This window comes from Sabethes cyaneus, chromosome 1 (genome assembly GCF_943734655.1).
Source record: "Sabethes cyaneus chromosome 1, idSabCyanKW18_F2, whole genome shotgun sequence".
In the NCBI taxonomy this organism is placed as follows: domain Eukaryota; kingdom Metazoa; phylum Arthropoda; class Insecta; order Diptera; family Culicidae; genus Sabethes; species Sabethes cyaneus.
In genome coordinates, this window is record NC_071353.1 from 151219010 (window position 1) to 151244828 (window position 25819).

At 41.2% G+C, this 25819-nt stretch overlaps 3 protein-coding genes across 3 annotated transcripts; 1 reads left to right on the forward strand and 2 right to left on the reverse strand.

Moving 5' to 3' along the window:
- LOC128746451 (uncharacterized) lies at positions 1-1908 on the forward strand. Its single transcript, XM_053843498.1, has 2 exons — positions 1-589; positions 653-1908. The coding sequence occupies exons 1-2, from the start codon at positions 1-3 to the stop codon at positions 1906-1908; spliced, it is 1845 nt and encodes a 614-aa protein (XP_053699473.1).
- An 8683-nt stretch (positions 1909-10591) lies between these two features.
- LOC128746452 (uncharacterized) lies at positions 10592-12531 on the reverse strand. The gene is made up of 2 exons (XM_053843500.1): positions 11165-12531; positions 10592-11105 (listed from the first exon to the last, which is right to left on the reverse strand). The coding sequence occupies exons 1-2, from the start codon at positions 12529-12531 to the stop codon at positions 10592-10594; spliced, it is 1881 nt and encodes a 626-aa protein (XP_053699475.1).
- A 1519-nt stretch (positions 12532-14050) lies between these two features.
- LOC128746453 (uncharacterized) lies at positions 14051-24920 on the reverse strand. The gene is made up of 2 exons (XM_053843501.1): positions 24713-24920; positions 14051-15909 (listed from the first exon to the last, which is right to left on the reverse strand). The coding sequence occupies exons 1-2, from the start codon at positions 24918-24920 to the stop codon at positions 14051-14053; spliced, it is 2067 nt and encodes a 688-aa protein (XP_053699476.1).
- Positions 24921-25819: the final 899 nt, after the last annotated feature.

The following is a 25819-nucleotide window of genomic DNA, read 5'->3' on the forward strand; positions in this document are numbered from 1 at the left end:
ATGTTACTGGCAGCTCTACTGTTCACTCAAACAACTGCCGCGGTTGTTGGTTTGTTGAATCTATCACTAACGCCGCTTGATTGCCGTTCGAAATCCCCAGTGGAAGTGCTCTGGCAAGCCACCGTAGCCGTCGCCAGTAGTGAAGACTTCAGCGAGCAAGCCTACACCGTATTCGTCTCGTGGGAATTCGCCAACGAACGATCCAGTGGATTGCTGTCTGACCTGATCAACCAGGCACTTGGTTCACTGGCCTACAACCGCCGATTGCCGGTAGAAATTATAAATCGAATTTCTGTACCCATGCGAAGGCCTCGTACCCATAACGTTTTCTTCGTTGACAGCATGCCGGCCTTCGAGGAAATTTTCGCCGATATGTGTCCCAAACTGTTTAACTTTGCTGGACGATATCTGATCGTGTTGCTGTCCATGGAAGTTGTTGATGAGCAGGAAGTTGTGCGAGGAATTCTGCAACGGATGTGGCAAAACTATGCGGTCAACGTGAATGTACTTTTCGCTAGCCAGATTAGTCCGGAGCGAGCTAACATGTACACCTACTTTCCGTATACTTCTCGGTTTTGTGAGGAAGTTAGTCCCATTGTTTGGAACACCTTTAGCAATGGAGCCTTCCGCCAATCGCATGGACACTATCCAGCGAAGCTGGAAAACATCCATCGATGCCCGTTGAATGTCGCTCTGTATTCGTACTCAGCTTTCATGCAACTTAAAGTTAATTCTCGAGGAGAAATCACTGCATTAACCGGCGTGGACGCTCGACTGCTAGCCTATCTAGCAACATCACTGAACTTCACCATCGCACCACGGGAGGTCCCGCATGGACTACGGTTCGGTTTGATCTACGACAACGGAACGTCAACTGGTGCTATGCGAATGGTCATAGAGGGTGAAATGAATTTCACCCTCGGCTACTTCGGCTACAACTACCTCCGTCATAAATACATGTCGCTAACTCAAAATTACTACTACTCGGAACTGCTGGTCATAGTGTCACCCGGAGAATCCTACACATCATTCGAAAAGCTGCTGCTTCCCTACAGCAATTCGCTATGGCTAGCTTTCATTGGAACGATTACAGCTAGCTTGCTAACAATCGTCGTCATCGGAAGGATGCCTCTGCGAGTGCAGAACTTCGTGTTTGGCCACCGAAACCGTACACCATCCCTGAATCTAATAAACTCCCTTTTCGGTGGATCTCTGTTTAAGCTACCGGGACGGAACTTCGCTCGGTTTTTCCTAACCCTGTGGATAATCTACACCCTGATCCTACGAACCGTCTACCAGCAGGCACTGTTCAACTTTCTTCAGCAATCACCGAACCGTTCGTCGCCAAACAGCCTCAAACAGTTGGTGGACAACGATTATCCCATCTTCCTGATCCCGACGGAGGTTTACGTGTTCGACCACATGCCGGAACTAAAGCCGCTGCTTCGAATCATTCCAGCGGAGAGGATTCACCACTTCGACGACGCCATCCGTAATGGACACCTTCGGGGAGCTCGCATCTCAAACTACGAGAAGATTCTGTACGACAACGCTCGACTACCCGACGGGCGTAAGTTCCGCATCCTCAAGCAGCGACTGTACAACTATGCGCTCTCCGTAGGGCTACGACTGAATTCCTGTCTCACGAAACCGTTCGACGATAAGATTCTGAAGCTGAACGCCAACGGACTGGTGCAGGCTTGGGTGAAACATTACGTCGACGAGAAGTATGCTGCCGTGGTGGATCTGCCGGGCGCGGCAGATGAGCGGCGGAGAAAGCTGAACTTGGAGCAGTTGGTGGGCGCATTTCAGTCGCTGGGTTTTGCCTTGGGTGGCTGCTTTGTGACGTTCCTTGGCGAGCTCGTGTGGGGATGGTTCGAGAAGAAACGAAAGACGGAATTTCTGTAGATCATTTTGATTGTTGGTAAGAATACTTGATTAAAAGAATAGAAGAAAGTAATGAAATTTAGGCATTTAATAAAAATTCCTGGCCGAGACAAGACATGGAGGGGAAAGAGCGGTTGTCTGGAACACTACTGTGCAGCTCATTTATGTACAATCAAAAGCTCCTATTCGATTAATTCCATGCTACGATGAGAACCCGATTACTTGTCTAATCACCGATAATTTGCAGAACTCTTTCCAGCGCTTCCCAGCGAATGGAAAGTATTTCGAGTCCAAACACAGCGCAACTAAGAGCTAAACAACCCACGTAAATCTGATAACCACTGGCTAGATGTTGATTGTTGAGCCTCTTCAACTTTGTTGAAGAGCGTAACCTTATTTCGGAAAAATCGTAGTCTCTATAGCGTCGCACCCAAAATTCTCCAAGTCCGGATGCGCTGATAACTGTTCCGGCATTTGTTCTTCCTCTCAGATCCTGACAATGATCCGGTGGATTGCTTCGTACAGCCGCTCGCTCCCCGCTTTTAGAAGTTCAGCCGGGATACCGTCCTTCCCAGCAGCCTTACCGTTTTTCAGCTCACTGATTGCCTTCTTAACCTCCTCCTGTGTTGGTGGCTCCACAGCTTGACCATCGCTTACAATTCCTATCCTGTCCCTGCTGATCTCCGCGTTTACCTCTCCATTCAACAGTGTCTGGTGCTCCTTCCACCTGGCTACTACTGCCGTTTTTGTCGGTAATCAGGTTGCCAGCACTATCATTGCATATCACAGGCATGAAAAAATTCCTGCATCTCACTGTTTTTTAGAAACTCCGTTTGTCATTGCTGCCGTATCGCTCCTCTGAACCGGCGAGCACGTGCTCCTTGTACTCGCGTTTCTTTAGACGATGGATTCTTTTTTCCGTAGCTCTAGTCTCACTGTACCTCTCTCTGTTTTGATGCGTTGCCGCAATGAGCATGCGACTCCTGGCCTGGTTCTTTTCATCTGTCACTCTCTGGCATTCGGCATCAAACCAGCTGTTACGCTGTCTTCCACGCGTCGAGCCTACCATCTCTCTCGCAGCTGTTTCGATGGCACCATGAATGTTCCTCCACAGCCCATTTATATCTTCTCATTCTACCTGCTGTTCTGCGATTCGTTGGTCAAGCTTCCTGGCGTACTGCACTGCTACGCCATCTACCGTTAATCGCTGGATGCTGAAACACAGCGTCCTGTCAGTGCGAACTATCGCCGCGTTCGACAGCCTTGCGCGAATCTTACTCACTACGAAATAATGGTCAGAGTCGATATTCGGTCCCCGAAAAGACCGTACATCGGTGACATCCGAAAAGTGTCGACCGTCAATCAAGACATGATCGATTTGAGACCTAGAGTCTCCATTTGGATGCCTCCAGGTGTGTTTCCGAATATTCACACGTGGAAAGTAGGTGCTACAGATGGCCATTCCTCTGGCCGCGGCAAAATTTATGAGCCTCAGACCGTTATCATTGGTCGACAGATGAAGGCTATGTCATCCACTGACTGGACGAAAGAATTCCTCCCTCCTGATCTGCGCGTTTGCATCTCCGATGATGATTTTCGTGTTTTAGGCACTCTCCATAGGTCCTCTCAAGCTTGTCGTACAACTCGTCCTTAGCATCATCGAATTTATCATTTGTCGGTGCGTTTAAGTTGATAAGGCTGTAGTTGAAGAATTTGCACTTAATCCTCAACACGCATATACTGTCATCTACGGGCCTCCACCGAATAACTCGTTGCTTTTGTTTTCCCAACACTACGAAACCGACTCCATGTTCTGCTTTTCTGCTTGCTGAGTCTACTGCACGGAATTCCCTTTCTCCGGAATTTGGCCACCGAACTTCCTGAATAGCAGCGATCTCCACTCCTAGTTGATACAGCTCTCGAGCAAGCAAGCCAACCCGTGCCGGTTCATGGAGAGTTCGGACAGAGTTGCCGTGTCCTATACCGATTGTTCCGTCCTGAATTTCTTTCTTTGTTATTCGTGGTAATTGAGTTTTTCGGTATACTACCTCACGGGGTTCGCAATACCTACAACCCGCTGATGGGTCTACCATCTTAGGTATAGTTTGCGGGATACAGCATTTCATATTCAGCCGCCCGTTCCGAAGCAGACGTGCCTGTGAGCCGCCCCTCGCCTGGAGAACAGGCGCTCTAGTTCGCACCTTCTAGCTTAGCTGCTCCAGTAAGAACATAAAGCATTTCCGGGTAAGGCCATCGACCGTCATCATTTGACCTAGATCTGCGTGGGGGCGCTAGGTGGGAGCTTGAGAGAGCCAGAACTATATTGTACGCTCCTTCCAGGTAACTCTCTCCATTTCATACCTACCCAAGGGCCATACGGGACTTTAAATTATTGCATTTGTTCACTTAGCAAAATAGTTTTTTTACCAGGATCCTTCCTTATTAAATCATCCAGAAATTCTTTCCCGCAAATGCTATCTAGTGGTTGGCAATTACCTAAAATCTGCTGATTGTCCTGAAGATTGTTAAGGAATCACAACGGGTAAACAGTACCGCAGGCTTTTTGTGGTCTGCACCAGCATTCTATTGCATCAACTTTACGTAGTCCTACCTTAAACAGGCGGTTGAGTCTTGAAAACAACCTTCCACTTTTGACGTAAGACTACGTCTTTCAGGAAGGTAGCTGGTATAGAGGGTAATTCCAAAAAATCGAAAAATGCGAGCGTCACGAAAAATGAAAGATTTTGCACGCTGGTAGCTTAGCGGTTTCCCGATCGATTTTAAATATTTTTGCACCAATCGATCGGAAAAACTTCTACGCATCTACACGAATAAAGCAGGCTATTGATTTTTAAGTGCGCACTAGTGAAAAATTGGAAATAATGAAACCTTGTCCATCTAGAAATCCTAGCTTCGTGATTGGTTGTTGGAAATGACGTCATCAAAGTGGTAATACGTTTTCACGCTTCGGCTTATAATTCAGTCAATTCCTAATAGATTTCCAAGCTAGTTACACCAATGGATCGGAAAATCGAATTGGAAAATATAGAAAACTATTGATTTTCAATGCGAGCCATTGAAAAATTGAAAATAACTTTAACTCGGTACTTAGACAGCAGTTTGTTCAACTCTTCGTCGATTGGTTGAAATAATTTCCAATTCGAATAAGTTTTGATACAATTCAGGAACCTACGAAAAAGTTGGTGGGAAATTCCATTTAATTCTACTACAACAAAGCTACAAGAGAATTAAACGGAATCCCACCCTTTCTCGTTGATTGCTAGTTGGCTTGAAAATTCTTTATTGTGATGTATCCCCGATCAGGAGGGCATAACAAAATTATAACTGATCCTGTTATTTTTCGACCGATTTTTTGCTAACAACGGCTGTTATAATTTAGCTACTGCAAGTGGTTAAAATAACTCAAATTCTAACAAAACTGCTTAGCAGTGATAGCAAAAATATAACAAAGCTTGTTATGTTTTGAACAAAATTATATCAAAATTTGTTACCATATTTCTAACAAATTGTGTAATAATTTTGATAAAACAAAAACTTCTTTACCTCTGTCTGCTATATCGACATTTTCCTGATCTATTGTCAAAAATAGTACAGTATCCCCCCGCTAATCCGACACCCAATAATCCGACGACTCAATAGTCCGGATCTCGCTAATCCGAAAAATTCCGAATTAAAACGTATTGTACTTGACTTCTTTCAATCTAACACTACCTTCGTTTGGATTCTCCGTTAAAGTCAGAATGGCACTCTTTCTAACTAAATGGAAATGGTACACGGTGCTGCTTCTAACTATGTTCACTTTTGCCATGGCTATAATATTTTCATTGCTATTCTCAATAGACTGATATGCTTGCGCTTATTTCGACACTTACTAAGAATTTCAAAGTATTTTGTTGACGAAATTGAGTATTACCCAAGGGTCAGTCGCTGAGAGCATTCCGTTCACCTCTTTCATGGAAATTTTGTTCAGTCTGTGCCTTACTGTGCTGCCGAGGTGCTGCTCATGTGAAACCTGTCAAATTCGCCTGCGCTCAGCTTGACCGTTTGATCGTTTTGACATTAACAAACATTGGCAGGGTTGCCAATTTCTAACATTTCAAAATTTAAATGTCAAAAAGGTGGGTCACAGTGTGCCATAAACTGTAAAATGAATGTACCGCAATTGCAATCAATGAGGTCAGCTGTTCCCTAAATTGAGCCTGCCTCAATGTTCTAAGCGACTTACCCTTGGTATTACCGCGTATAAAACATAGTTATTGCGTACTTACGACAAATATTTTCAAAAATTTCCGGAGTTGTTTACGTATGGATGTATTGTCAATTGCAAGGAAAATTTTCCAATCAATAAGTGCGCAATCGCTCATGAAAGTGCTATTTTAGCTTAAATCGTTTCGGTCTCTTCGTCGCACTTATTGCTTGGAAGATAACGAAAAAGTGCGCCGAAGATACCGAAACGATTTAATGCAAAATAACACTTTTATGAGCGATATCGCACTTTGGATGGTACAATTTTCCTTACAATTGCCAATAAACAAAACAACATTTCAAACTCACACTGACGTCAGTTTGACTGTCGGATTATCGAGTCAAAATTCGCTAATCCGGCTATAAATTTGTCGGATTAGCGGGGCGGTACTGTACAACTATTTATCGGGAACATTTACAAATAGCAACAGAAAAAGATTTTCACACATTTTTTTCAATTTCAAAAACCGCACCCTTTCAAGTCGGAATTGAACTCACGACATACCGCACACGTTGCCATCGTCTTTCTTAACCACTGTACCAGAACTACTCTTGAATGTAGGTAGTTTAAATGCTCATATGATTTGACCGATAGCTTATTCTGTCAGTTGTCAGTTTTTGCTGTTAGAGCTGTCTATAAATAGATCTCTTTAGGTACGAGACCGTGATCAAAAAAAAGAAATCGAATCCGTTTTATCAGTGTTGCACCGTTCTGACAGTGTTGCTCGAAGTGCTTTCAAATATACCAGAAAATAATTTAAAGTGAACCTGATCATTCAAACTTGTTTTTTAAATGAGTTTTATATTTCAGGTTTTGATTCTATAAATGTTATTGCTGATTTTAGTAGGAACCAACCATAGTAAAGATTAAAAACAATTATGAACCTAATTATTTTAGTGATGCGTGGAAGAAAATATTTCTCAATTATACGAGGTTTTGTTAGTAAAGGATTGGAGAAAACACTTGTTGCTTTTAAATTTTGTAAACAGGACGTAAACCGAGAAAAAAACTGAAACATTTTATATTACCATTAATTATTTTTTTCATAATGTGTTTGCTCGATTACGTTTTGTTCCAAGCATCTACCAACAAAATAAAAGTTTGAGAGATTTTCTTTTTAATCCTAATTCGTTGTTCGTTTCAATTCGTTGTTAGAGACTAATAAAGTGCAGAAAATACATAAAAGATGGCTTAACAGCAGCGGCATTTTGCATCGAGTATATTTCTAACTGCAATAGTTTATGTTTTCATTTTATACACTTGCTGTTGTCGGATGCTTAAAAAAATTGTTACCCAAACAAACAAAAAAGTCTAGAATTGACGAATTTGCAATTGCACTTGAAATTAGACACGAAATTTTACTTTGAATTTCATTTAAAATTGCATGTCAAATGGACATGGTATTAGATTTGATATTGGACCAAAATTTAAACTTGTAATTGGACATTAAATTCGAATTAAATTTAGACCCAAGTAACAACGGTAGCTGAATTGCAAGAGCAATGGCTGTTTACGGGTTGGTTTAAGGCGATCAAAGCTGCATAAAGTAAGCGCTCAAATGGTGTTTAAATAAGCGATGTGTAAGCTACTTTAAGTTTTTCAAACCAGTTCTCTTCCAAAAGCTGATAAAAAAGCTTAAGAGCGGATTTTTTTTGCTAAACAATCTGCTTCTAAACAGCCATAAACATCAAACCGTTTTACGGCTGCTTAAAGGTGTTAAAATGTAGAGTGGAAGCTTTCATTATGCTCACAGCTTTCAAACTACTTTCAGTCTGCTTAAGGGTGTTAAAGTGGCTTTACAAACTTCTACCAAGTTTTCATTCGGCTCACAGCACACATACTGTCAGATCATAGAATTTCGCAATTCGGCTGACAGCAAAAGTTTGTCAGTTATCGACATTATCGACTGCTACACGCTAGACGGGCTAGGCTTCAGGTGTAAAGATATTCTCACTGTCTGTTCTGCAGATGCAAATGGGGCGGATCACACGATAAATGCTTGTGGATCAAAAGATGGTGGGTTCAATTCCCGGAAAAAAGACATGCATTTTTAATTAGCTAGCTTACTTACTTGTACGAATTAAAGTTATTCGAAACTAAAAATATCGCGTTGACGCCGAAATAAAAATGACGCGTTCCATTTTTTTAAATTTAAAAATAGATTTTTTTTTGGCTGCATAAAGGTTGATGAAGCGTTGATTAAGCGACTGGAAAAGTAGATTGCAAAACTATTTCTCGTTCTAAAAATAGAATTGACAGCATTGCGCAAATTGGTTATTCAAAAGTGCAAAAAAGTTTCTATTAAGCTTCATTGCAGCTTCGAAAGCAGCTATTAATTAGCCTGAAGCTTGATAAAATCACCAGATTTAGATGTTTAAGAGCTGAGAAAAGGTTTTCATTTCTAAACCTAAACCATAGATCAGCCACAGGTTGAATAAAATCAGCTATAAAAGCGTTTGATCAGACTGAAATTGTTACTTGGGTATGGCACGTTCACCATTGTGTGTCCCGGGTACACCAGTGATGATATGTAACATTTTTAGTAGTGGTCAAAGCCCTAATTCTCCTATATAACTCAATGAGTTATAACTATCAGAATCTGTTACAAACTTGAAACTTTTGTTTTCACTTCCTGATCAGTTTATTTTCGATTTGTAACACAATGTGTTATAAATATCAGAATGTGTTATAAATTTGATGTTATCTTGTTATGTCCTCCTGATCGGGTCACCAACGGCAACACGTGCGTTGCCGCAGTCGTGCACGTCTGCAGTTCCCAGTCGGTCGTATTCATCGGCTGCTGAAGAAAGGAAAATATTCTGAGCGTGTGTTGGAGCAGGAGCACTCGTCTCGCTGCCGTGATGGAATATTTGGCTGCGGAAGTTCTGGAATTGGCAGAAAATATGCTGCTCGCGACAACGAAACGATCAGAATTAACGTCACTTGCAGCTGACCATCCGCAACAACGACGAGTTGAACAAATTGCTGTACGGTGTCACCACTGCTCAGAGAAATGTCTTTCCGAACATCCAAGCTGTTTTGTTGCTGCCCAAGAAGATTTAGCCAGAAAATGGACCAAAATATTAACCAAAAACGAACCAAAAAATTGACCTAAAAATGAACCGTAAATTTGACCCAAAAATTGACAAAAAACGCAGTAAAACAACGACGAAATCCGAGTAGACGGCGAAGCCAATTAACGCGCTGGCCAGAATTATGTCAAACAACTCTGGTCCAAGCGGCAGCAAATGACGTGTTTTAGCTAGTGTATCGTTGTCGATCGTTGTCGACGGTACGGCGGTCCAGCCTGGGTCTGCGTTATAGCCGGGATGATTCCCATTGATATCATCTTGGCGGAGGACAGTGAATGCGACATCACAGGAATGAGAAACGTCAAGCGAGCAGAGTTATTAGTCAAGTGGCAGAAGGAGTGTGATGCTACGACTAACGACAGATGGACGCAAACCCTAATACCGGTTCTCTCAGTTTAGGTAAATAGAAAGTACGGAGAAGGGAATTTCTATCTGACGCCATTTCTTTCGGGACATGGTTGCTTCAGACAGTAACGACATCGATTCGGTCACGCAAGGTCACTCCTCTGTCCGGAGTGCGATGGCGTGGAAGAAACAGCGGAGCAGTCGATCTTTGTATGCCCCAGGTTTGAAGCGATGCGCATGGAGATGCCTACACTTAACGTAGACAACATTGTTGGGAAAATGTGTCTAGATGAGGGCATTCAAGAATTCTGGCCGAGCTGCAGCGAAAATGGAGGGCAGATCAGCAAGTCGACAACGCTATCTTCGATGGAGTGCTGATGAGCGTATAGAGGACAATGTGGCCCATTGAATGGACGTCTCTAGGCCGCATATGACACACAGATCAAAAGCAACACGATTCTGGGCGCGTTAAAACCCTAGACGGACTCACGAAACCCGTGACGGATAGGTCACGTCTCGACAGGTGGAGAAACCCGCGACGGAGGCCGTGCGCGTGCTGTTGGAGGGCACTCCTGCTTTGGGACGATTTGGGGCCAGGAGCAGTGAGGTTTTTAGTGGGTTAGAGTCCCACACCGTCCCACGTTATGTGGTGCATCATCAGTGTGCCAGACATTGAGCTTTTCCTCACGATAAAAAACACACACACACACGCACCGTTGATGGTATAACGGCATAACACGCCAGGAGACTGAATAAGGGGATCTTAAAACAGAACTGTTCGGTTCGGTAAAAGATATGAATTCGCTGTGAAGGCCGAACAAGGCCACAAATTTCTCACTGCGTCGGCACATAGAGAGGAACAGGGAGATTAGAGACTCTAACATAGGAAGAAGCGCGAGTACGGGGAGCAAAACTTCTTTCGTACATAATTCAAAGATTGATCTGGATTAAAGGAAATGTTAAATCAAATTAATCTTCCAGTTTGGGCATTCCAGGCTGATTATTTTTGATTGATTGATGAAGATTGTTTTCGATTGTTCACATTATTAAAGCTATCCAGCACTAGTTTCAGAATTCTAAACCTTCTGGAAGCTAGTTCCAACCCGAACACAACTCCACTAGCGGTCAACATTACCCCGCCCATTTCATAGGCGACCAGAAGATGCTCATTGTTGAGCCGCTTCGGCTGAGAGGTTTCTCTCGGTCGCCGGAAAAAGTCGTAATCTCCGTATTGGCTAATCCAGAAGTTCATCAGTCCGGCGGCTTGAATGTGCTGAATTTGAGCATCAAACTGTTCTGTCAGTATGGATCGTTTCGGATAGTAGATGGCGACCGTGTAGGTAGAAATGAACTCGGGACAGATGGGCTGGAAGCCACCCCGCCTTCGGTACAGCCGGTTGTGGTAGGCCATATGGTCCAAGGCACCCATCACTACGTCCCGAGACTGCGGGTGGTTGATCATCCACTCCAAGCGACGGATGATGTTGTTGTGCTCCTGTGGTAGATGTCGAACCCTGGAATGGAAAAACAGTTGTTTGTATGGCGACCGAAGGTCGATTACTTGGTGTAATACCTTTTATAGCGGTGCGGAACTGCTTCGTAATAGCGTTCAGCCGATTCCACTACGTAGTACAAAGCGCCGGTTTGGTCAATTTCTGCCAATGTCTGCGACGGGGGCAAGGTTGACTTCTTCTGCAGGTACCGATACATTGCTCCCTGATAGCAGGTTCGTAACACTAGAGAAAGGATCATCCACATAAACAAGAGCGTTCGTGCAAAGTTTCTTGAAGGAGTAACGGGAATCGAAATCCCGAAGAAAACTTGAAGTAAATTCATAAAGGGAAAGCGTACATTTTTGCCATAGACAAAAGCCTGCACGCTATCGTTTTTATGTTCAACTACCATAATCACAGTGATGGCCCCTATGAGGAAAACAGCCATGAACAACCATACACTTGCTTTGAACGGTAGAAACAGTTTCTCAAATGCCGTATAGGGACGTCCCTTGGGAACGGCTAGAACCAAAGCTGTCGTATAGTGAGCAATGCCCGCTCTCAGGATTTCGTTTCTGGCCAGAGATATCCCCAAGCAGGAGATTCCGAAGTCTACTTCCTCCCGTTGAATCATTCCCACCAAACCGGTACTGTTTTCCTTCAGTGCATAACCCCATTGTTCACCGTTCTCCGGTTCCACGATCGTAGCTTCGAAGTTCAATTTCTTGCTCAGTACCTCCAGCAGATCACCCTCGAAACCACTCATTTCTGTCGAGTTAGAATCGGAGTACTGCATGATGGTAAAAGGCCACGTTTCAAATGATCCTACATTGAACCCGCATCCATGGAAGGATTTAGTTTTGTCCGGGAACAGTACGTCTACGGTATCCGATGATTTAACGTTAGCTAGGTTAACCAAACCACAGCTTCCCTTCCGGTATGGAACGTATGACCACAGCTGAGTTCCGTTACTGGTGTTTCCAACCAATACGACATTGACGATACGTACTTTCCACAGATCCTCAAACACCAATCGAGCATCAGTTTCAGTCAGCAGACCACTCTGCACTACCAAGAACCTTCCAGCCGTATCGTACTTTTCCTCCGAGAGCTCCTCGAGTAACTCCGAAAAAGTTTCGTGCTTGTCCACGACAAAGACATTCCTGCTCCAAGGTCTGCGCAAAGTTTGCTCTGTTGAAACACCCAACTGTACGGCTATGAGCCCGTTCAGTTGCCCGATCACGTCGTTGATAAGATCTGCTTGTAATTGTTCTGCTGCACCCTGAGATGCGGCTCTCTGCTGAAACACGGTTGGCTCGAAAGGATTCTGAAATGCTTTCAGTAGAATGGCAACCATGTTCACGACCAACGATTGCATCGCTGCCATATAATTCGGAATGTTGATCGAACCCCAAGCTTTCCGATGCAATGCTTGCGCGATACGCATGATGAATGTCAATCTGTCATCAATTAATTTTCTGCGGTTGGTTTTATATGCCGAACGTCTAATTAGTAGGCTTTGACTTTGGAGACCGGTGGGGGTGCGAAAGTTGAATGCGGTCGGCTTGCTTTGTTCGGTTAGGACACGCAATTAGCTCGTTTGTTCGAAGGTAATTTTGCATTCATTGATTTTCTGATTGTAGAATCAAAATTATGAACACTTTATTGTCTATAATAGGACACCCAGTAGGGGCTTGTATCCCACCTTCAATTTAAAGTTTAATGTCATATATAATGACTTGCGAGGCTATGTTTCATTAAATGGCTCTCTGTTCTATAAGTTAAATTTGCGGCTAATTGGGTATTTTTCAAGGTTATTGTACAGTTTGAGTCGAGTGGCCTAAGAATTTAATGAATTGTTGTGCTCGGATATAGTTTATAGACTTATAAACCTGAATGTCCAAAAATCGCGGGCCGCTTGAGCAGCTCCGGACATCTTTCGACTCTAGCAACCTTCTGCTTTTCAAAACAAAACGTCAACAAAACTGAACAGTGCAGCCCTTTACTCGCTATATGAAATAAAATAGCTTCGAGTTGAATTTTGAACAGTAATAGCACAAAGCTTCATAAACAGTGGTTTCTTTTAACAGCGATAACATAATATAGTAGAATCACCGGAAATCTGACGGTTTAACAGTGCTTGACGTAGATCTACAAATATTGAAATATCTTGCAGAGTTGCAGGTAGTTGCAGCTAAAATTTGTTCGATCTTGTAGAGAACACTTTGAACAATTATTCTGTGTATATTTTAGCTTGGAAGTCGGTGGAACATTTTTTAAAACAGTAATCAAAGTTGGAGTTCTGTTTTTTTGAAGGACAATATATATGTCGTTCTATGGGACGATTTTTTAGGAGTGATGGCAATATGAATTCCTTCTATAACCAAAATTTTTCCTACTCACCTTGACTGTTATTCTCCATTTTAAAGATTGTGATTACACAAACTATGAAACTTTTACGAGCGTGATGAATAACCTTCAAAAATGAAACTAAATTTGTAAGTAAAATCCATTCTGTAACTTGACAGTTTGAACGCTTGTAATAGTAGTTGTGGCGCTTTCCCAAGCAAACTAATACTTATTTATACAGCAGAAGGCATCTATAAACAATTCTAAATACTTAGTATACCTGATTAAAAAAAAGTGAAAAATGATTTTTGTCTATGGCTCAACGCACTGTGCAACGTGTCGATTTTAATATCAAAAGACCACACGAGACCGTAAAGTGCATCATCTGACATTCATCTATGGTAAAACAAACATTGCCGCGTGACTTCCGCATTGAATGTCAACCGTTGCGTGACAACACTTTGATTTTTCGCGACGCGTTATAATTTGAAATAAGCAGAATAATTTCTTGTGCCTTCCTTATAGTTCAGTAAGTAACAATTGTGATAAACTACAGCATTCGCAATTTTATTCTACATTCAAATACCAAACTAAATGACAGAAATTCCTTCGTTGACTTATAAAATACCGTGAAAAATTTGCCCCTCGAAAACCTTTCGTAACCAACGTACTTTAAGTGAGAGCATTTCCAACGCCCAAACCAGCGAACTTCCCAACAGCATCGTGCCGTAAACTTCGTACGCTCCCAGCAGATGTTCACCGGTGAGGGCCTCCGGGATGCGATTGTTCGTCTCCTGGCGGAAAAACTGATAATCCCCATAGCGGTTGAGCCAGAATTTGTCCAAACCGACCGACTGAATGCGCATAATTTGCCGATCGAAGGCAGGCGTCAGGATCGAACGTTTCGGATAGTAGATTACGGCGGTGCACGTTCCGAGCGATTCACGGGCGATTTGAGCGAACGCCGAACCTCGGTTGCCGCGCAGCTTGTTATGCCGGGCGACGTAATCCTGCGGGCTGAGCAGCACATCCGGCGATCCGGGTTGATCAAGCAACCAACCAATACCGGACAGTATGGTGTCCGGAACGAGCGGCAGCAGGCGTACTCTGGGCATCACACTTGGCACGTGGATAAGATAGTGGTCTCGGTAGAACGGTATTGTGTAGATAAGTCCGCTTGACCGTTCAATTTCGGCAAGTGTGCTCATTGGTGCGTAACGGTGACTGTTTTGCAGACACTTGAACAGTGATCCTTGATAGACGGAACGTAGTACCATAGTGAACCATATATACAGGAAGAGAATAGTTCTGGCAAAATTTCTTCCGGGTAATCTGGTGATACTGTACCCGAAAAAGGTGCCGAATAAATTTAGATACGGAGTTGACACTCCACGGCCGTACACGAAGTTTTGAATTTCTCCGGAAAACACTCCCACTATCCCGATAACGGCCAAACCGACCAGCGTAAATGCTCCGATGAGGATCCAGCTATCCGTGGCCAGAGGGCCAAAGAGTTTCTCGAAAGAGGTGAACTCCCGTCCAGCCGGAACGACAAATACGGTTCTAGTGACGTGGTGAGCCACGCCCGGTTTAAGGATCGCAATCCGTTCTTGGGCGAGCCCTAGGCTGGACAATCCCAAATCAACTTCCTCGTCCAGGATCAACTGTATGATTCCGGTACTGTTTTCACCATCCACTTGTCCCCACATGGTATTGTTCGGTGGAACCACGATGCTGATAGTGAAGTCAAGCTTCTCAGCTAGCAATTTAAGCAAGTCCCCTTCGATACCACTGATCCCACTCGAAGCATCGTCATCGTCTTCGAAAATCATGAACGGATTGCTTTGAAAGGCACCAACTTTCAACGGACATCCCTTAAAGCTGCTGGTTTTGGCTGGGAACAGATCTAGATGTGATTCCGTGCTACCGGGGGTGAAACTCCGCAACAGTACCGGTTTGACAGATCCGCAGTAAGGCTTCGCATAAGGAAAATACGTCCAAATCTCCACTCGGCTATCATTGTTCCACATCAAGTTCACATCCACGCTACGACTTCTCCAGAGATCGTCGAAGATGCGTCGCTGTAGTTCATCATCTAGACCGGCTTCTCCACAGTAGACCAGCAGACACCGACCGGTAATAAGATCGTCGGCTATGCCCAGATCCTGTAGGACCTTGCGAAACGAAAAATACCCATCGAAGAACAGGGCATAGTTGAGGCGATTGGATTCGCTGAACCGATCAAGCCGTATTTCCAATTGACCGCCCAGCAATGCAAGAACATCGTTGACTATTCCGAGCGATGATCGACGTTCGGATGCCGAGCTGATCATCGTCGATACATGGTCGAACTGAAAGTTGCCGATTAGAACCTGGGCCACGGTTGACGAGAAAAATGGATCCGCGGACGGTGGTTCGATTAGCGAGGAATTGAACGGTAAAAGTAAGAGTGTCGAGAGTACCGTTGAAATCATGACTGCAAATAAGTGAGATACCGACGGTAACCATTACTTTAATACATGCAACTAATCTTTTGTTCCGGTTGACAATGATACGGGGTAATTAGTAATCGATACTGTGGAATAGGTCTGTATCAATAATAAACCCTAATAGCCCAACCCTAATTACAGAATGGGCCACAATAGGCGACGTCTGTAATAGGAAAAATAAGTATTCTTACTTCGTTTCAAACATAAACATACAAACATAAAAACGAAATTGTAAAAATCAAAAGTTTAGATAAGAGAACACAAATTACCAGAATGCAAAAATAAGAACGACGAAAGCAGAAATACGAAAAACTAAAAACGAGAAACCAAAGTCAAAAATGTGGAGTAAAAAACAACAGACAAAAGCTAAAATACGAAAGCTGTAGAATGGAAAACAGTGGGCGAATATTGAGAGACAAAATACGAACGACCACAAACTAAAAAAAAAAATTACTAAAGACGAGAAACCAAAAAGCGAAAAAGAAAAACGAAGCACGAAAGTTGTAAAAGGGAAACAGATTGTTGAAAGACAACAAACGAAGGACGAATAGATGAGTTTTCAAAAAGCTGAAAATTTTACGCAAAACTTTTCTACGGTTTACCAAAGAAGAACACTGATAATAAAGCATTTAAAAGCTGCTGATGTTTTGGCAGCGGCAGAAAATGCCGCCCGTGACCAGAAAACTTATTCCCGCCATTTGTTGGTTGTCCGCAAGGGCAAAAAATTCAACTTTCCCATCGTTACCTGTGTTATTATGGTATTAACTGGGCAAGAAACTATAATAAACTCTTCAATCGTTGTATGGCCCTCAAAAGGACCGATTGTTTGATTATCATAGCTCCAACTTGCAATAACCTTGCCCCAACGCACTTAGCGTAATTTTCTTTTCGGTAAATTGGAGTACCGATAACCGCAAACCAGGCACGGCTTGTTGCAACGTTGTCAACCGGAAAGCCTCAGCAGCTATGCGATCTAAAATATCATCGATGCAGCCGTTAGTGGCGGCCGTGAGTCACGCAGCTAGCTCCAGCTTCAATAGTTTCCTTTGCTCAGCAGCCGTTGAATACGACCGACCGGAAACCGGAGACCTACACGAATCGAGCGTGACTTTGCCTTGCCCCTGAGTTTTCCTCCCTTACCGCGTCCAGACACGGCGATGAGATATTTACAGTAGCTCAGCGAGCGTTCAAATAATACTGTTCGCCGGCTTACCTCTTGTTATATATCAGAGCAATAAGCGACAATAATCGACTGTGCTACGTAGATGATGGAATTCCATAATTTGAAAAATGAATGTACGTCCTTTTTTTACATGGTCCGTCATTCCATCACCTACGTTGAACAAACTGGAGGATTTCAATTTCTGCCCGGGCAAAGGAGGCAAACTAGTCCGTTTCAATTTGTTTGTTTTCAGTGACTTGTTCAGCAAAGGCAGCAAAGAGAAATAACACTGCGCATTACTGTAGCTGTACTCGTTTACTAAGCATTGGTGTAATAAATAATAGATTTGTGTAAGTTAAAGATATTTATGATAAGTTTTTCTCCATTGCAGAAGAAATTATAGCTTGTTTACCGCCTGTAGTGAAAGTGCATATGTTTGGTGATTTTAATCAACGCAATGCTGACTTTATTCCGGACATGGAAAACGATAGCATTTTGCTACCAGTAGTTGGAGAAAACGAAACACTACATTTCATATTTGACAAAATCGCAAGTTTAGGGTTTAATCAAATCAATCACGTCAAAAACAAACAAAATTGTTACCTAGACTTTCTGTTGACAAACACTAGCGAAGATTTCTGTGTATGCGAATCACTTGCGCCTCTATGGAGAAATGAAACATTCCACACGGCAATCGAATATTCTGTATTTCTACATGGTAATGAGAGGCCGTTTGATTGTGAGTATGAGGAATTTTTTGACCGATTCAACAGGTATATGCAACTTATTCGCTAACTTTTTTCAAGAAGTTTACACAACGTACCCAGAGGCAGAACGTGATCTTGAATACTTTGATTACTTTCCTGAATTTCTTAATGACATCAGCGTTAATCAAATCAATGTGAACGATATCTCAAATGCATTAAATCATTTAGATATAGCGAAAGGATCCAGACCCGATGGAATTCCTCCAGTTTTTTTGAAAACTTTAGCTACAGAACTAACTGCTCCATTATATTGGCTTTTTAATATGTCATTGGAATCCGGAGTTTTTCCACTAGTATGGAAAAAAAATTTTCTGGTGCCTATTTTCAAGACTGGTAAAAAAGCGGATATCCGCAACTATCGTGGTATAGCACTTATATCTTGCATCCCGAAACTTTTTGAGGCAATAGTAAATGTTAAAATGTTTGACCAAATTAAAAATAGAATAACACCTGCGCAGCATGGTTTTTATAAAGGCCGCTCGGCTACTACAAATCTACTCGAATTCATTAGCTATTCTCTAGATGCAATGGATAACGGTAACCACGTTGAAGCCTGGTACACTGATTTTAGTAAAGCATTTGATCGCGTCGACATACCTTTGCTTCTTTATAAATTGCAAAAGACGGGAATCCAACCCAAACTCCTCAAGTGGCTTGAATCATATTTGAACAACCGAGAACTAATTGTAAGGTTCAGAGGAAAACAATCAAACCCTCAGGTCAGGTGTCCCTCAAGGCTCTCATTTAGGACCTCTACTCTTTATTTTGTTTGTTAACGACTTATCCTTCATCCTTAAGAAGATCAAAGTATTGATTTACGCCGATGACATGAAACTTTTTATAGAAATAAAAAATGCTGAAGACATGAAAACTTTTAAAAATGAGATATTGCTATTCTACACATGGTGTAACAAAAGTTTGCTGCAACTAAATGTCCAAAAATATAATCTAATCTCTTTTAGTAGAAAACGTAACAAACCTGATGTGTCAATTTCCTTAGGTGACCAGAATGTGAAAAAGTGTGATAGAGTTAGAGATTTAGGGGTTATCCTTGACTCAAAGCTAACGTTCATTGATCATTATAATACAATTATAAACAGAGCTAATAACATGTTAGGCTTTATTAAACGTTTTTGCTATAACTTTCAGGACCCATACACTATTAAAATATTATACGTTGCATATGTTAGATCAATATTAGAATATTGCAGTATAGTATGGTCTCCATTTACAATCACACATGAACAAAGAATAGAGTCAGTACAAAAACAATTTTTATTATATGCACTGCGTAGGATAGGTTGGACTCAATTCCCGTTACCGTCTTATAAAGATAGATGCATGCTAATTGATATTCAAACATTAAAGGAACGGCGAGAATTTGCAATGGCATCTTTTATTAATAATATCGTCTTGCATAAAATCGATTCAACTGAAATCTTATCAAAATTAAACTTTTATATGCCAACAAGACATTTGAGACAACGACAAATATTTGCAATTAACAATTATAGAACGAACTATGCAAAATTTGGACCTATTAATCAAATGATGGCAGTTTACAATATACATTGCAACAATATTGACTTCACAATGCCCAAAATAAAACTTAAGCAATACTTTGGTCATTTACTGCGCAGTAATAATTCCTAACATTAATTTAATAAGCTAGATCGTAAGATAATATTAAGTGTTTCTCAAAATGGCCTACAATATTGATTGGCAACAATAAATAAATTCACCCAGAATAAATAAAGAAAACCAAGAGGAAAGCCCCAAGTTCCAAGTTTCATCAATTACCGAAAATCATTCTAGTGATCGACATCGGACCGAGTAAAGTCTGGAATGTCCGGTCCGATACCTGGTCCGAAGTCCGATCGGAACGAAATTTTGAAGTCCGATTTTTTGCCGGAACGAGGCGTTCCGGAACCGGACCGGCGGACCGGGTATTCCGTTGAAAGTCCGGACCACTTTTGACAGCAAAATTGGCCGGCCACGGTGGAACCGATGACTAGAACTTGCTTTAAAGGATTAAAGCTAATTTCTTTTAACACTGAAATCATTGTGAAGGAAAGGCAATTATTTCGCTCAATATACCGCATTTTTTAAGGCTCCCAAACAACTCCAGCCAATCGATTTAGTGTTGGAAATATAGCAAATATCTGAGTGTCTATCCCACTTGAAACCAGACACTTCTGGACAGCATTGGATGTAGTGTTTTGATCGCTCATAATTTGATTTCAAAGAGCTCACCTTTAAAGTTATGTAATTATAGGACTGATTTTTCTCGGCAATGGCTTAGGTAACTGATTTTCAAGCTTATTGTCCCATCTGAAAGATACCTTCTGTAGTCTCATTGGATTAGATTTTTCAAAACTATCCTATCTCAGAATTGTAATTGTAGAATTGTAATTGTAAAATTGTAATTGTAATCAGTTGTAACAAGCTTTTCACAAAATTTTCCATGATGGCGGAGAATTCAATAGAAATGCCGGAAAAGCCTTATTCTAACTCTTAGGATATTTTTCGTTTTGGCGTTTTTCATTACACTAGTTAACAAAATAAAACAAAAAGCGTGAACTCAGTAAGCAGAAGGTGATTTTTCCTGTAAAATTGGCCGCTGAATCCGAAAATGTGGTCAGAAAAATTTAAAGTAGGATAGTTTTTAAGTTATGCATTTAAGTTGAAATTTTGCTTAAAGAAAGAAAGTACATGCACATAAACACAAATTCCTCCGGCTGCGGTGCACCAATTTCAAGCCGCTTTTTTCCATATTAAAGAGGAGAAAATTTGCTATCGATTGATTGAAGTTCATTTTTCTGTAAGAATAATAGTACGGTAGATATTTGAGAATTTGTTCACAATAAAACAAAAAAGAACGCATTTTTTGGAATAATTTCAAATTTATCAAGGGTTTTAGACAAGATTAACGCATTTCAAAAATTTCATTTTATGTGCGTCTTAAAGGCCGACAAAAAACAAAGAAATCATGGGGTCAATGATAACAATCGGTTGAAAATTGTAGAAGTTATGACCATTTTACTGAAACAGTAATGTTTGCGCATTTAAAAATCATACTCTCGCAAACACCCCCTTACTATAAGCTTTCCTTTTATCCTCTTACTTGTCCACATGCCACAAATATACTTCTCTCTCTCTCTCTCTCTCTCTATCTATCCATCTATCTATCTTCTCTCTCTCTCTCTCGTTTATTTCCAAATACACACGCATCAACATTAAGGTCGGAGCAAACTTTCAGACCCACCCATAAAATAAAACTTTTACGTGTTCATAGTGTTCTAGAAAGTTGTTTATCTTGCTAAAATCAACATTTTTGTAGAACATTATTATACGTGATTTTCTGAAGTTTCGGAGATTTTGAGGTTTTTTGGTGAAAAATAGTACTTCTTTGAGCTTAAATATTTCTCAAGCTGGCAAGGTGGTCAGAGAAGGCCGAATTTTCTCGGAATGACGGAATGAGTTAACAACTAACTTTACTCAAACAAAAAATAAAATAAGCAACACATCTTTTTGTTATACTTTTGAGTAGGAGTTGTTTGATCTGTCACCATTTGCCACCTTGGGCAATATTTAAGCTTAAATTAGTAAGGTACCCCGGGGCAAGTGGGAATACGGGGTAAGTGGGAACGGAGCTCATAACTCTCTTCAACCTCATTTTCTCCAACCGAACCTTTCTAGAAATGAAAGATACAACTCAAACACATGTATTAAAATTATAGATTATTTATAACAGGCATTCCAAACATCAAAATTGGACTTTAAATTTGAGCGGTATTTTCAATTTGCGTTGTAAGTTTGACGCAGTTTTGTATAAATGATATTTTGGCCACAGACTTTACGTAAAAGTACATGTTTTACTGACAGTAGGTAAACATAATGAGTGTATTAACAAATTACACCCGAAAACTAGTTGCTTAATTTGACAAACGGCATTAAAAAAATGGGTCGAAATAAGGTCGGCACTTCAAAGTACCCGGGGCAAGTGGGACCTATTAAAAATAAAGTGTTTCAGCACAAAACTTCCTGTCTTAATACATTTTTTAGATGAACTACCGAACAATTTCAGTTCAATTACATAATATTTATACCAGTAAAGCTTTCAAATAAAACCGAAACGGACTAAACCAAGGGGCCCCAAAAAAGAAGCACATATGCACAGCTTGTGAGGCAACAAACAGTTTGGTCACATTTTGGTCACACCTAAACGATGTTAATTGAATTTGGAAAGGCAAATTTGATATAATTAAGCAAATCTGCAACTGGAATTGAAACAATAAGGTGTTATGGTAATTATAGCATAACTATCACTTATGAGTAGCTCTACCGAATTGGGCATGATAGAACAAACAGTTCATAATCGTATTTTCGAGCTATTAAACAATGGTTAATCCTAAATTACGTCTCGCAAGAATTGGATACAACGACATATTCAACTACATTTCATTACAATAATGCTTTTCAGCGTTATTGCTCATGATCTGTGTTTTATATAAATTATAGTCGCCCGTTGTGATCTGAATTTGTTGCGCTATTTTTGAATGAACCCTTCGTACAAATATTGTTTTTAATTGCTTCTTACAGTACTTTAACATTGCTGTATATTAACTTATACAATTTACTATTATTTTATGCTTTTTAATCAAATTTGAATATAGGCCCCACTTGTCCAGGTAAATGGGGCAAGTGGGACCTATCGCTATGATTTTGAAAATTCTCCTCCAGATTCATTTCATGTAAATTGATAGGCCTTTTTCGTAATTAATCCTTCGAAGTGATACCACTGAAGAGTTTCTGTGCTGAAAGAATTTTGAAATAATCATAGGTATAGAAAACACAGTGGAATAAACCCAAACTATGCATTTTTTAGGTCCCACTTGCCCCGGTGTACCTTACTATTTTTCATCAAAAATGCTCAAAATCTGCGAAACTGCAGAAAATCGCGTATAATAATGTTCTACAAAAACGTTGATTTTAGCAAGATAAACAACTTTCTAGAACACTATGAACGCGTAAAAGTTAACCAGAATAAGTCAGGGTGTTGGCGGAACTTTCGAGGAAAAGTAGTAAGACACCTGTCTTTTAGCAACACGTACTGGTGCAGCTTTAAAGCTGCAATTTATTTTAATTTATGGATTTTTTTTTGTCGGAAGATTTGACCACTGCGACCATTATTTTGATCTATTGTGGTATACTTCTTCTTTTGTCTAGGTATTAGTTGCTGACATAACACTATTGATGGAAGTGTTTGTCATTGTCAATTCATACCTCTTCTCCCAGTCCGGCATTGATCTTCTTATGAAGTTTATTACCTGATTGGGATTTGCAGGCCACACTTCGAAAGGCTCCATTGTTCCTTTACCGAAGATTCTTAGTCTGCGAAGAGTTAGTGCACTGCACTGGCAGAGCAGATGTTTTGCGGTTTCGCTTTCGAATTCGCAGAGTTGGCAAGTATCATTGTCCAGCCTACCAATCGTTTTGAGATGGTGTTTGCTCGGACAGTGACCGGTAAATAGTCCTATTATTATGCTTAGTTCGGTTTTCTTCAAATTAAGCAATGATAGGCTTTTTTACGGTCTGGCTGTATAAAGCGCTTAGACTATCTTAGTCCTGTAGAGGATTTCCAATTTTCCTCTATTGTTTTGTGTTCCCATGCCCGAAGTTCGGATTTAAGCGCGCTTGGAGACACACCACAGAACGGTTCTGGGCCGATAAAGTCCGTGGATGAACCCTGCCTCGCTAAAGTATCGGCTTTTTCATTTCCTTCCACTCCGCAATGGCCAGGAACCCAGTAAAGGTTTACTTGATTCTTTTCCGTCAGTTGCATCAGTGAGAGGATACACTCCCATACTAGCTTTGAATTACAAGTACATGTTTTAAGTGCTTTAAGCGCTGCTTGGCTGTCAGAAAAAATACATATGTTAGCATATCTATAGTTTCTAACCAGGCAGACACGTGTACATTCGTAGATTGCATATATTTCAGCCTGGAATACTGTGGGCCACTGTCCCATTGGTATTGAAATATTTATACCTGGGCCTGTGATGCCAGCTCCAGTAGAGCTATTCATTTTTGACCCTTCTGTATAGAAAACGACAGAGCCCTGGCGGATACTCGGGCCTCCTTGTTCCCAAGTATCCCGTCCGGTTTCTATTATTTTGAAAGGCTTTACGAAGTTTGTCTTTGCTTCCATCCAATCTTCGTTGTTGATTATAAGCTTGCTCAGCTGAAAGTTTTTGAGGATTGACAGCTGGCCACTTATATCTCCATCACTAACTAGTTTGTGACGTTTTATTTTTAGTGCATGTTTCTCCGCCTCCAACTGTATTACCTGATGGAGGGGTAAGAGGTGCAAGATTGCGTCTAAGGCTTTTGATGGTGAGCTTTTGACTGCACCGGTAATTAAATTACACGCTAGCCTTTGTAGTTTGCCTAATTTTAATTGAGTGGTCCTTTCTTTTACCTTTGGCCACCATACGAGTGAGGCATATGTTAGTCTTGGTCTGATAATGGCTAGGTATAACCAATGAATCATACTTGGCCTCAGACCCCATTTTCTACCGATAGTTTTGCTACACACCCAAAAAGCACTTTTGGCTTTACCAATTACATACTCAATGTGTGTGTTCCAGTTTAATTTGTGGTCCAAAACTACACCTAAGTGTTTTGTCTCAGTTGAAAATTGTAAAACTGTTTCACCCAGTTTTAGGCTGGTAATAGAATACCTTTTTCTGCGAGTGAAGGGAATTATGGTAGTTTTAGAAGGGTTGATGTTCAATCCTCCTTGTGTACACCATTTTATTGTGTAGTTTAGAGCAAACTGCATTCTTTCGCCTACTGTACTATCGAATTTTCCCCTCACGAGAATCACAACATCATCGGCAAATCCGACTACTTCAAATCCCTGTTCGGTCAGGTTTTTGAGCAGTTCGTCTACGACTAATGACCACAGCAGAGGCGATAAGACTCCACCTTGCGGGCATCCTTTTGTTGTTTTTCTGGTAAGTGTTGTATTTCCAAGTACTGCACTTATTTCACGGCTACTCAGCATTGTTTGGATCCAATTTGATGTGTATTTATTGCTTTCAGCATTGACTGGTGGGATACATTATCAAAAGCTCCCTCTATATCTAGAAATGCAGTAAGTGCAATTTCTTTCCCTTCTAAAGATTTTTCGATTTTTGTAGTAAGCATGTGTAATGCGTCTACAGTGGAAACGTTGCTACGATACGCGAATTGGTATTTACTTAGGGGGGCGGTCTTAATGTACATCGTTTTGACGTGAAGATCAATAAGTTTTTCCATAGTTTTCAGCATTATGGATGTCAGGCTGATTGGTCGAAAGGCTTTAGGAAGTGTTGTATCCCGCTTCCCGGCCTTTGGAATAAAAACTACTCTGGTTTTTCTCCAGCTTGTAGGTATGTAGTTTAGTGTTAAACTGGCCCTGAATATCCCCGTGATGAATGGAATTATTACCATTTTGCATTGTTGGAGCATTATTGGTAGAATTCCATCCAGTCCCGGCGACTTGTAGGGTTCGAAGGAGTTAATTGCCCATTCAACTTTCGATTCTGTAAAGATATTGTAGGCTATATGGCAGGCGTTTGCGCTAGCATTGTTCTGACCAGCGCTTTCACCGCGTAAGTCCTGAAATTCCTCTGCAAGAATTGTCCGCGATCCTGGGAAATGTTTCTCCATCATAACACTCAAAGTTTCTAAAGAATCATTCGTAAAAGTACCATTGTCTTGTTTTATTCTTCCTAGTCCATTTGTGTGGTCCTTAGAAAGGGTTTTTGTACTCTCGCGACAGTCGGAGTGTTTTCAATGCGTTCGCACATTAGTCTCCATCCCCTTCTACGCGATTTCCTTATTTCTCTGTTATACTCTGTTAATGATTTCTTGTAGGAGTCCCAGTCAGAGGTTAGCTTGGCTTTGTTAAACAACTTCCTT

Bases quoted from the DNA above. Each gene is read 5' to 3' on its own strand.
- LOC128746451 (XM_053843498.1), top strand. From the start codon at position 1: ATGTTACTGGCAGCTCTACTGTTCACTCAAACAACTGCCGCGGTTGTT. The intron at 590-652 runs GTCCCATTGTTT...GACACTATCCAG, and splicing joins TCGGTTTTGTGAGGAAGTTA to CGAAGCTGGAAAACATCCAT.
- LOC128746452 (XM_053843500.1), bottom strand. From the start codon at position 12,531: ATGCGTATCGCGCAAGCATTGCATCGGAAAGCTTGGGGTTCGATCAAC. The intron at 11,106-11,164 runs GTATTACACCAA...TTTCCATTCCAG, and splicing joins GTTCCGCACCGCTATAAAAG to GGTTCGACATCTACCACAGG.
- LOC128746453 (XM_053843501.1), bottom strand. From the start codon at position 24,920: ATGCTGAGTAGCCGTGAAATAAGTGCAGTACTTGGAAATACAACACTT. The intron at 15,910-24,712 runs GTACAGTAGGCG...ACTTATTTGCAG, and splicing joins CGTGAGGGGAAAATTCGATA to TCATGATTTCAACGGTACTC.